The sequence below is a fragment of the Streptopelia decaocto genome (genome assembly GCF_964273445.1).
Source record: "Streptopelia decaocto genome assembly, chromosome: 6".
Lineage (NCBI taxonomy): Eukaryota > Metazoa > Chordata > Aves > Columbiformes > Columbidae > Streptopelia > Streptopelia decaocto.
In genome coordinates this window covers 13007927-13020228 of record NC_138660.1, presented here as the reverse complement: position 1 = coordinate 13020228, position 12302 = coordinate 13007927, and the positions used below count along the sequence as shown (strand labels likewise).

At 46.2% G+C, this 12302-nt stretch overlaps 1 protein-coding gene across 6 annotated transcripts in view; it reads right to left on the bottom strand.

The window, feature by feature from the left end:
- Nucleotides 1-12302, bottom strand: part of TNIK (TRAF2 and NCK interacting kinase) — a 159485-nt gene that overhangs the window by 48943 nt on the left and 98240 nt on the right. For all 6 annotated transcript variants that reach the window (XM_082054931.1, XM_082054935.1, XM_082054932.1 and 3 more), the window contains exons 6-10: nucleotides 11840-11930; nucleotides 10347-10477; nucleotides 5926-5980; nucleotides 5106-5184; nucleotides 797-972 (exon numbers count right to left, since the gene is read on the bottom strand). In XM_082054931.1, coding sequence (XP_081911057.1) covers nucleotides 797-972; nucleotides 5106-5184; nucleotides 5926-5980; nucleotides 10347-10477; nucleotides 11840-11930 — 532 coding nt within the window. The remainder of the gene's footprint in view (nucleotides 1-796; nucleotides 973-5105; nucleotides 5185-5925; nucleotides 5981-10346; nucleotides 10478-11839; nucleotides 11931-12302) is intronic.

The following is a 12302-nucleotide window of genomic DNA, read 5'->3' as shown; positions in this document are numbered from 1 at the left end:
ATTCGGTTCACAAGCAGCTGAATACTTTAACAAGTTTCTGCAGCTATCTGATCTTCCTTTCAGACTTTGATAGGGCCTGGAGAGTTCACTGAAAACATTCAGTTTAATAGGTTATTCCTAGTCAATGGAACTGCTTTGGGGCAAGGGTTTTATCTAGATGTTCGTTTGCACGACTCTGCTCGTCGCTGGTGCAGCATGAATGTCACGTATGTCAACAGACTTGGCATGAAATACGCGAGCTGGGGAAAACTCAGCTTAGCAGCTTCTCCCTCCCACATGTCAGTACATATATACGCAGACGTAAATTTTATACACACATTTTAATGAATCAAAGCTTAATGTTCCATGTGGAAATTACCACCTGGACAAAAAATACTTATTTTTTTAATCAGGGAAAAAAAAAGATTAAAAAACACTGATGAAATCTAACGACAATCACCTGTACGCTTCATATGAACACCAATTGTTTTGTTATGGATATTTATTTTCATTTCAACAACTGAGAGGAATCAAATCAAACAAAATAACTTGACCTCAAAACCATAAGAAGTGTGGTCACACAGAAGGACCACCTATTTAACTCAACCAGTCTGCAAACAAACTTTGCCATCTGAATAAAGGAAACTGGTACTGAGACCACGAGCAACCCAGTCCTCTTTGCCTTCCTTCTCTCACCCATATGTTTTGCCCACATGGATGTGCCTTGGTCTACCCTAAGGACCTCCAAGACATGGCAGAAGTCAGGGATTGCCCAGAATGCTGCTGTTCCACTAACATGTGTCTCTTCTCCACTAACCTTTTTCTCCTCGCTTCTTTTTAGTCCTGTCGATGTGGTCCTTGAGCTGGATGCGGACCTGCCTTTCGTTGGGCTGGTCTCGGATGAAGGGGTGCTTCATCAGCTGCTCCGTAGTTGGTCTCTGGCTGTGGTTCTTCACTAGGCAGCTCTCAATGAAGGACTGAAACTTTTTAGACCTGGCCAAGGACAGAAAAGGAAGGCACAGAAAAAAAAACAAGAGGTAAATATACTGATACTTGTATTAGAAAGTGAGAAACCTATGAGTATTTGAGATCATTTGGCTGCTACAGCCTTCCAAGAGGATTCACGTGACTTCTCTGTTGATGCTCAGCATGGTCTCAAAGCTGCACCATCACAACTGCCCTCCATCACTTCACCCTATCCTCCTATTCCCATGCACACTCCTATCGATGGCCCTGTGGTGCCATTAGGAGAAACCACCATTCTGGTCAGTCTGGAGAAAGCTAGGAACCATCTGTATGACCTGGAATCACCAAAGCCAGATGCCATCAATGGCAACCAAGAAAACGCAAGGGCGTGTTCCTCCTCCCTTCTTTCTGACCTGTGAAACTGTAGGTAGAAACGAAAGACAACACATACAGATATAAATGCAATTCCTTTTAATGGACCATTTCTCACGTTTTATGGCCCTGGGCAGTGTTTCAAGAGATGTACCTTTCTGAAGAGGAGTAGGACAAGTTAGACTGATGTGTTTTTTTCAGATTTAACCACCCAAGATGACATGGCTTGATCAGACAACCTCTGGGTGATGCTTGCTGCCTGCAGCCCTTCCCTGCTCTCTCAGAGTGAATCCCAGCAGCATCACTGACCCACCAGGTCCTGGTCTCCCCAGTCACAAACCCAGGTGAACAGGACACGCTCTTCAGGCAGCGCGGCTTGGGCAGAGGCCTTTCCTCACAGCCTGCCTTCCCCCAAACACTTCAATTCAATCTCAGTTAAACCAATTCCAGCCAACTCCTTAATAAACAAATTTCTCTTAGTCTCAAGTGTTGCATATCAAAAGTTTTCCTGGAACTAATTTCACTAAATTATAAACCCAAGAGAACAGGGATTTACAAGAAAGATGGATGTTGACAGGACACTATATTCTATGTTGCTTTAGCAAATAGGAAAATGAGTGTAAATTAATGTCAGAAGCCAACAGATACTATGGAATTGCATTAGAAGTAAAACAATAAGCTTTCAGGGATTTTAGTTCTAAGCTGTCAGACTAAAAGTCATTTATCTTTTAAGTGCTAATCCATACAAATTGAGATGCAAAAATAAAACACACTACAAGATCCAATTAAATTCTCCCTCCAGCTTTATTAACAAGCGAATCTTCCTTCCCCAGCTTGCCTCAAGAAACCCCATGTCTCTGTGTATTCCAGAAGGGACAATCCACGGGATGCTCAAAAAAACCCCATTTCTAAAATAGGATTCTCCTCTGTTGGTGTGAAGCCGGAGAGACTCTGGACCTGGATGCATGGTCCAGAGCATCTGCAAATATGGTAAAGGTGAGATAGATAAAAAAGTTATCCTCCAGTAAGTGATGGGCTTGCCCATCTCTTGGGGATGGGGATGTGATGCCCTGAGACACCTTTGCATCCTTGAGCCAGCTGAGCAACTGCGGAGAGGGACCAGATCAGCTTTCCTGAAATCTTCCTCTCCAAAAAAACAAGCCCATCCAGTGGTACAGTTCAGCCCTTAGCGGGACTGGAGCAGACAACAAGGGCTTTTTCCATGGCTCTGATCCAGGAGGACACCATCACACATCTCAGCCCATCTTCATGAACCACACGCTCCTCCAAGCTCCCGGGGCTTGCAAAGCTTAAATCAATGTTTGCAAAGTCTTTGCAGCTGCATGGATGAGAAGCGGTATCACAGTGCAAATGTCACCTCATTAACAAAGAGGTTCTGTCATCTCTAATACGGCAGGGCTAGGGAGTGCTTATGGGAACGACAGCGCTAAAGTTCAAGTTCATTTTACCTGCAAAAGGTGGGAAGAAGAGAATAAAGCTTCGTTGCTGGCTGGTTTTACTTCGGAAAGAAAATTATACCAAAAGCTCTTTAGTTTCATAGGAACACGGCCCTATTTTAAAAGCGAGTTCCAGGATTTAGTAAATAACAAAAGCATTTTCCTCTCCAGGATTTTCAGTCTGGTGAGCTACCGTGCCTGTTTACCGTCTCGGCCTTCCCTGATTTACCCTCATGGGTGCTGGAGTCACTTTGTTGTTTCTGTATCATTAAGAAAAAGATGCCTCTGCCCACTTGGTATACCTTCACATGCTGCTGCACACAGAAGCAAGGATGAACTCAAGGTTCAAGTTGCACCTTTCTTCATTTTGTTTTTCTCTTGTGATCTGTGCTTGTGAAAACAATCCCACCGGCTGCCAGAGAGCCACTGTGAAAGCTGGTCAAATATCTCCAGTCTTCTTGGGTCAGGCTTGCAGAGCTGCAGGACCCATCCTGGCCGGCCCCAAAACCTCCAGCTGAGAAAGGAGCCAAGGACAGAAGTTTGCCCAGTGTCCTGCTAGAAATGCTGAAAATTTTTTTTCTTAAGGAATCAGTGGAGTTGTACTGGCTTGGAGCTTCATCTGAGTTCTTCAGAATTTCCCATTACAATGAAAGCTTGGAAGGTGCACGTAGGTCTGAGCTGCTCAGTATAGACATGTCCCAGCTCTGCCAGAGACCAGGGATCCCTGCTTGCTCATGGATGGGGAGCAGAGGCCAGGCGAGCATCACGCTCCCCTGAAGAGGGAGCCTCATTAAACTATGACTTCTAAAGCAATCCCTCTCCCAAAGCCCCCCGGATGCCATTCCTGGCATGGACAGAGCACAGCCTTGGACAGAGCAGCAGACCCCAGGCAGATCCCCCACCACGGCCGACCACCACGAGATGTGCCAGCCTGAGCCAGGCACCAGCCACACGAGGGGAAGGTGGCTCCAAGCAACACCCCAGCCAGCACAAAACACATCCTGGTATTTCGGAGCAGGGAATAAAATACAACTTCCAGCCCAGCTCCATTTTTGCCTAAAGGAGATGGGGAAAATGTTCTGCTCAAAACTTGCTTTCCTCAGCTCCCCTCTGCCTGCAGGCTGAGGGAGCCTTTGCTGAATAAACAGCACTTTTGTATGAAAAATAAACTCCAAAGTCTTACAATCCATTTTGTGCTGTAGCGGTGAGAGCATAATGAAGTAGGAGACTGGTGATCTGGCAGAAAACAAGCACATAAACTATTTTCTCAGCTGACTAATGGTGTATCCTCAGATGGCTGCGGAGGAGACCGAGCATCTCTGACATGCTCTGCAGAGCCAGCCAGGAAAGGCCCCTCTCCTCCTGGTTTGGTACAGGAGGAGCTGATGATCAGACTGACAAAATTAAGATGTCTCCTGCCAAAGCTTGGGTGAGTTTTAGGGAGGCTGGCCCTAAAACCCCAACACCACACATCTGATGCAGAGGACTCCAAGCCCTGTCTCGCTCCTTTCCCAGCAACAAAATACCTGCTGTTTGGCATAAAGTGGTTTCAATACCTGTCAATTACTATTTATTTTTTATTTCCGCAAGATAATAGGCATAATTTCAAGGAATAAGGCAAAACTTCCCTCCACAAGCTCAGCCTACCTAGGACCTAGGGGCAATGCTGTCTCTCTAACATCTAGTAGATCTTTCCTGACCAAACCACTGCTGAACCTGGGCAGGCAAACTGCCTGAACCAAAGATGAGTGTTTTTAAGGACTCCAGCTGCATTGGTACAGAACATACAGTAACAAAACAACATCTGCTGGGCTTCAGGAATATTTTTCCTACAGGTTTTTATTGGCATGCCCTGCATTTTTTTCAAAACAGTGACGTATTTTGTCCTGCAAAATTTTAAAATAAAGCCCAAACTAAGTACAAATCTCTGCATTCCTGGGCCTTCAAGATAAACTATCCTTTTTTTCTTTTTGGCCAGGATACATGTTTCCACTTGAAAACAGAACCTGACTGGAAAGAAACTGCAAAGTGTCATCTGGCTTCAGGAACTGTCTTGGAAAAGCCGACTATGCACAGTGAAATGGCAGCATTGGAGAGCGCTCCCCTCTGCTTGCCTAGGAAACTCTCCATCCCTTGGGGCACAACTCCTTCAGGCCAAATTGTCCCTCTGTAGGTGATCAAGACCCAAACCCCCACTCATGGGGTGATGCCAGAGACCATCAGCAGCCCCCAAATCTCTATAAACACCAAATCCCCAGTGCGCCCGGGCTGCAGAAACATGTTGCTCCTGGGATGTTTTTAGAGCCATTGAGAATTGAGAAAGAGACTCACCACTTCTTGGATTTCAACCTTGGGGCTGGGTTGCGAGGGATGAGGAAGAGGGCTCTCATGGGGTGCATGTCACAGAGAGCTGCAAAGTGAAAGAAGAGGCGTTAAACAGGGCACAACACCTCACAGACCCCCTGGGTTTCCTAAAAAGAGGCTATAAGACTGGCACAGCAGGAGGATTTCCAGTGACGACCCCTGGCCTGGCAGCAGCCTGGAGCTCGGGTGAGAGCTGATGTCCCCAGCATCACCAGGCCCAGCACCAGGGGCTGGCTGGGGACACCAGCACTCTGCCAGGTGCTGACAGCAACAGACCCAGAGCACAGTGCAGCTGTATCATATGCCAGTGTGGTCTGATTCATTTATTTGCATTTACCAGTATGCAAGGAGGGCCTCAGGACAACACTGAAACACCTGTGTGACCCCTGCAGATGCACCAGTTGAACCCAGTGTGCCATCATCTGTCACTGTGGAGGTCAGGGGAACACCAGCACGGAGGAGCAGTGTTTTACCAGTTGGAAGTCCTCCACCTGTTCTTCATGTGTATTTTGTTAGAGGAAACTGAGTCCCAAAGCACTCAAGTGACGCCACAGGAGTCACACAGGGTCGTGTGTCTTTGTTCACCACCCATCCTGTCCCCTGGGCCACACTGTCCTGGCAGCTTTGTCCCCATGGACCCTGAAAGTTCCATCTCAGCAAGCCCAGGTTGCTTGGGAAAACCTTTGCACGCTGTTTCTTGCAGAGAACCGAGAGCCAGCTGGTGCTCAGCAAACCCCAGCACGTTACAACCCTGGGTTAATTAAAGCAGACCAATGCATCTACTTACGGGGAGCGCCTTCTGCCATCTCGATGGCCGTTATCCCCAAAGACCAGAGGTCGCTCTGTAGAAGAAAGCAGACGGACTCAGGTGATGCAGGGGAGCATTGTCACAGCAGTGGGAACCAGGTGAGGAGCAAAGTCCAGTTCTCCTCTGCCTGGGGGCTCAGCCCTGTCAGCTGGGTCTCCATGCCCTCTGCAAGCCTCCAGACCCCACCTTAGGAGCTTGTCTCATCCTCCTGACATGTGTTGAGGCTTTAGAGGAGGCTTCCAGTCCCACAGTTTATCCGAAGATTTATTTCAAAACCCGCAAGGTGTTTTTGACGTGGGTCATGGCCACCACGCTGAGGCACTGCTCCCAGTCACGGTGGTGAGGACACTGGCTGGGGGGATGCTGATGACCCGAAGGTCCCCTGGTTGGGGCATCTTAATGAGCCCTGTGCACTAAAGCATGAACTGCAGGCTCCCAGATGAACTGGTGACAAATCACCCCCTGGCTTCACAGGCAGGGGAAGCAGCAAACCTGGCTGCAGGATCCCTGCTTAAAGCTGGGTGGATGGATTTGATACAGCTCCACCAAAAAGAGGCTGACTGGAATAGATTAAAAATACAAAGTCCCTTGAGATGCCTCAGGAGGCTCTTGTATTATGGATTGCTCATTAAATGTAAGCCTGAGAAACAGCATTTTGCCAGTGGGAGGAGAAACGTGTGCTTTTATTTACCCCATTTCCAAACCTTCCTCATCCCACATAGTTGCGTCTCCTGAATGATCAGAGCACAGAGAACGCACCTATCTGGAAAACTCTCTGATTTCATACTTGTATCGCACTTCCTTCCACTTTCTCCCTTGCAAACAGGGACATTTGTGTTTTCAGCTCTCTGTCAAAGAGTGATGGTGAGCAGTGTGCCCTCCCCACCCCACCACCCCTGATGAGTTGTAGCTGTATCTCTGTGTCTGGTAACAAGCCCCAGAGGACAGCTCGGCTCTCCTGGACAGCAGCAGGGGCAGAGGCAGTATGTGCCCAGCAAGAGAAAACAAGCACCTTCCCCAACAGCACTGCCACAACTTGTTTTTTTGGCAGAAAGCAGCAAATTCATTATTCTAGACACTGTGTATAGGGCTGCTAATGATTCACAACCCAGCACCCAACGCAGAAGGAAAAGGACCTGGACTAATTTTGGTGCCTTCATGTCAAGTGCAACCTCTGATGCACCTCCATGGGATGGAGAAACCTGCCGGAGATGGTAGGGTGGCAAGGACAACGGCAGAAACTGCAGGTGCACAGGGGACCAGAACCGGCCTGATGCTACGTAACTGCAGCTGATGTTTGCTGGACATGAGCTAAACTCCAGTTAGCACATCAGAACCAGCAAACATTGTAAACAGGCACAATTCCAGGGTGGCAAGGACCTTCCACCCTTCCACTGCCTTCCACCCTTCCTCCTGTACCTCCAGCTCTCACATCTTGCTCTCTGCCACATCCCCGTAGTCCCTCTTCATTTCAAAAGCTGCCCTTTCCAAACCACCTCAAGCCTCTAAACCTGAAATACAGTAAGCAGGTCCCAGAAAGATTGTTTTTCCTAGCAAAGAGCCCCAAAAGCTTGGCCAGAGCTAGAGACTGCCTCCAGGGACCACAAGCACCTTCTCACATACAACATGCAGGAAAAGACAACTTGGATTTTCAATTGCAAGGAACTTTTCCTCCTTTTTAACTCAAGATCTCCCTTAACAAATGCCATCCTTGCTACACATCTTTGCACCTGCTTAAAAATTCTCTCTCAAATCTTATTTCCAGCCCTTTCACAGGACGGTCTCATCCATTCTTTGTTTCTGGTCAGCTGGGATTTCTACCGCATACTTAATTATCACAGTCTTTCCACATGATTCAGCATGCATGACCCCTTCCCTTTGGGCTGCCGCTGAACTCCTTCCAAATTCCTAGTGTGTCTTTCCATACAGAAGTGCCCAGTATTATACACAAGATGCCAAGTGATCTTAAAGCTGGAGCAATATAGAAAGGGATTATCACCTCTCTAAGCCTCCTGGAGAAAGCAGAAAACTCAGCGGGAAACACACATTTTATAATGATCTGGAATTCCTTTTTTTTCCTTTTTTTGGTGAGGGGTTTTTATTTTTGGGTATGAAAAGCTTTTCAGTTCAAAGACACCACGCTAATATATTTGCATTGTCTTGACTTGGGAAGGGACACAAGCTTCCCCCCTGACCCCCCGCCCCGTTTTGATTCTAAGCTTATTGACAAGATATCTCTAAACAACAAAGGAAGACCAGTTGGGAGAAAAAAACACCAAATAACCTCAACAATATGGGGTTTCTATTGGTTCTTTTTTAAAGTGGTTTATTTTTGTGAGGAGGCGTTTACTATCTCCTTCCATAGATTACACAGGCATCTCTTTCTGGCTAAGAAAACAGTGAGATCAGAGGCTTTTTGTCCAACAGATTAAGCCTATGAGGATTCCTTTTTTTCACCCTATAAATCTCATCTTTTGTATTCAGTATTTTAAGCCAGTCGGCTAAACCTGAGAGCATCTGATTTGCATACCTTTGAAAAAGAAAAAAATTGTCATTTATATTTTTTCCCTCCACTTCAAAGCAGGAGCATCAGGTACAGGGACGTGATCAGGGGGCAGGGACTAATGTCCAGTGGCTCCCGCATCACGAGCTCCGAAAACACCCTGCAGTGAGTGTGTCGGCAGCAATAAGCCTTCTGTTTGGTACTCCCAGCCAAGGGAAAATGGTCAATGCCAACTTCAGAGACACAAGCACCCAAGCATTTGATCCTCAGGAACAATAGAGAGATTCTGGTCCCAGCACTAGTGCATCACTCAATGGCATAATAAGTGTCCTAGTTATTCTGGAAAGAGGAAAAACCTCAGGGATTTCTGAGGGTAGAAAGTAGCCTATGAAGATATCAGTCCTTTTTTTAAAAAAATTGTAACAAAAAGCTGTGATTAAACAGAGTGTCAGAGCCTGTCAGCGGAGAAGCGGCGAGAACAGCTACTGCTACGATGCGCTGCCATCAGCAGAGCTGAGGAAACGCCCGCTGTAATTGGTTAATCAAAGAGAATTAAGCAATTGCAGATTAAACTATATCTACATGTCCTTATCATTAACAATTTATGTAACCCGGAGTTTGAACTCACACTGGAGAGCTGCTCTCTGGAAAATCATAAGTTCAAAAGTTGACGGATGCATTTAAATAGCTGCAATACCGAAGCATTGCTCAGTTACTTTACAATCCTTCCTCCCTCAGAAATTTCTCAGAGTGATTGGTAACTGAACTCCAAACTGTATAATGATGGTGGGCAGCTGCACTCTCATACTGTAGTGTTCCACTGCTAGAAAGCAGCTACCTGGCTTCAAACCAGAGGGTCTCAAAGTCCTTTTTAAACATCACCTGCAAAAGTGACCTCTCACCATTTGCATGAACAGAGGTACCATGAGCATTATGTATGTCTGAGCTTCTCCCCCTGAAGCTCAGGTGTTAATGTTTTGCTCTGGATTCAGTAGACCTGATAGGGTTTGGAGATAGAAATTCAAGCTCTAGACTTTTCAAAAAACCAAGAGACAAAAAACCCAAGGGACATTTCTACAGATGTTGTGTCCAGAAACTTGGAGTAAGGCAGAGACAGGATAAAATATATCAAGCTCTCCTTGTTTTAAACATTGGACCTTCCAGTATTCTGAATGGGCAGGTGGGACCCATCACCCTCCTGCTGACCAGCGGCGTGGCACGGGGCTCTGTGCCACGTTACAGCTCAGCAGCAACGTTGTGCTACCTCCAACCCAAAAATAAACTTCAAATAGGCAGTGGAGATATGCGAAAAGTAGGTCAGCCCCGCGAATGTCTGATTGTGTGGCAACCTTCAGATCTTCCTGCGAACACCAGCCTGCAGGCCAGAAGATGTGATTTTGCCCTTTCTAAACCTGACCTGACTTCTCTCCAGAGTAAACAGAGCAAATACAGCTTGTTTGAGTGTAGTATTTAAACATGCAGCAGTGAAAAGCAGGCTAGCAGGTAGGAAGCCTCGGTCTGACACCTTTCCCAGCATGGGGAAAGACTTCTTCACAGTAAATCTGGATATGTGAACCGCACAACAAAGATTCATGTTGGACCTGACTTGGCATTTCAAAATCCAACAGCCAGAAAGCACAAGATGATGCCACCTGTCAACATATTTTGCAAAGCTGCAAGAATATACTAAATGCCTGAGTGCTTGAGTTCACAGTACTGGGACATAAAATCTGAGATCACACCAAGCACCTTCTTCAGATGTTTATGATCACAACTCTCACTGCAAGCACCAATAAGCTTTAATTCCTTTCCTGCCTTATTTGTGAGTGTGCTAGATTTTGTAAAGATCACATCTGTAATGATACGTAAAGGAGTGAGAAGATGCTTGTCGGGGTACCTTAAAGTCATAAGTCGCATCGGGATTTTCATCGCAGGCGATGACCTCAGGGGCCATCCAGTAAGGCGTTCCAATGAAGGTGTTTCTCCTGCCCACCGTTCTGTCCAGCTGGGCGCTGACACCAAAATCCACTGTGGATCAGAGAGACAACAGGACACTGCAAGGCTGGAGAATACCCGAACAACAATTCTATTGACTGTAAAACATTACATTAATTCAGATCAACTTCCCTGCAGGGTTAGGAGAGAAATACAGGGCCAGAGACATTCCTGTTTGATCTCTGCTGGGATCAACCGGGGTCAGTCAAGGACAAACCTGATCATCTGATGCCCAGGTTTTGTCAGAGACCCTGTGCCTTTTCCTCCTTGCCAGGAGGCAATGAAAAGAAATCACAGCTCCTCATACTAATGAGAAACAGGGTTAACAACATGAATAAGCTGCAGCCTTTGTTCTATGCTTTCTCATGTGAATTAAAGCCTGCCAAATATTGGTAGAAGCCTCATTTTTCAACCTAATTCCTGCTGGAAATGGCAGAAATGCAAAAGACTTAAGGAACTAAGGGCCAAGGACAAAGGCCCATAGAGGAATGTCAAGCAGAGAGCTGCAAAATGAAGCAAAAACTGATGAAATCAAATCAATGAGCGAATACTCTATGGTCCACTAAGTTCACTTTGCACGACACAATGGTTGGAGATTTGCCCTGGAGAATTTCCCCTTGGAGGAAAATCTTCACCAGTATAAAGCCAAACGAGCTGCTGGTGCCATCTGTTAATCTGGGGTTTTATTCTGCTGGAAAGAGAGAGGAGGGACATGGAAAAACAGGGCTTGCACCTCACTTTACCAGTGTAAGAGAGCTTTCATCGCTGGCATAAATTAAAATGCACAAAGACAGCCTTAACACTTGTGCTGGACAACTGAGGATATCAGCACATCATCTCTGCTGATCTGCTGTCTTCCAGAAGATCTTCATGTGAATGCTTGGTATTCTCCAGGGTGACTAACATCACATATGAAACTCAGAGTAGTTCTTGCAAATTAAGCTCTCCCTAACAGATTGGCTTAGAAAACAAATCCGGATTATGTGACGTTAAATTGACTAAACTGTGATCCTGTAGGACACTATAGGAAGGTGTGAGGGAACATCCTTCTACACTGGCTGGTGATGCACACAGGCCAATTTTTAACCTGGGTCATGAAACTATGGTCTTGATTGCTTAATCTGTTTCTGACGGCAGAGCTGTCCAAACTACCTGTCTGAACAGAAACACCACTGCAATTACATCTTTGCATGCAGAACTTGGCCATCAGCCACTGGCAGTTTATTGCACAGCACCTGGTCAACACCCAAGGTCATGTTATTGAGGCTGGCACGAGAAAAACGCTAAGTAGCTCTTAGTGTCCATCCCCTTTCTCCAAGTCATGTACAAGTCAGCTTTGCTGCTTCTCTCCAACCACCCCACTTGCACCTTCCACAAGCTCTAACCCACTCTTACCTAGTTTAACTTCTGCATTTTCCGTCAGCAATACATTCTGTCCCTTGATGTCTCGATGAATTACTTTGTGCTGGTGTAGATGACTCAAGCCCTAGAGAATTCAGAGAAAGGTTAGAGGAATCCAAGTTCAAACCATGTTATTTTCTGACATTCCTCGTCAACCAATGATGCTCCAGAAATGAAAGATTCACAGTTGGAGTTAAGCACTTGAGCACTTGTTTATCATGTGTTCCAAATCCTGTCCTATGTCACTCATGGGGACATGCCTGGCAAGCGAGACACCCACCAATGGGCTCTATGTGCTGCAGTGGGTCCTCCCCATAGCAGGAGATGGGAACCATCAATTCTGTAGAGATTAAATCCAACCTTTCAGTTTCTGCAGGAACTTGTATTAACTCAAATCCCTTCACAGCTCTAGACATATTTTCCCCCATGTGCTCCCCTGCCTTAGGGAGTCATTTCT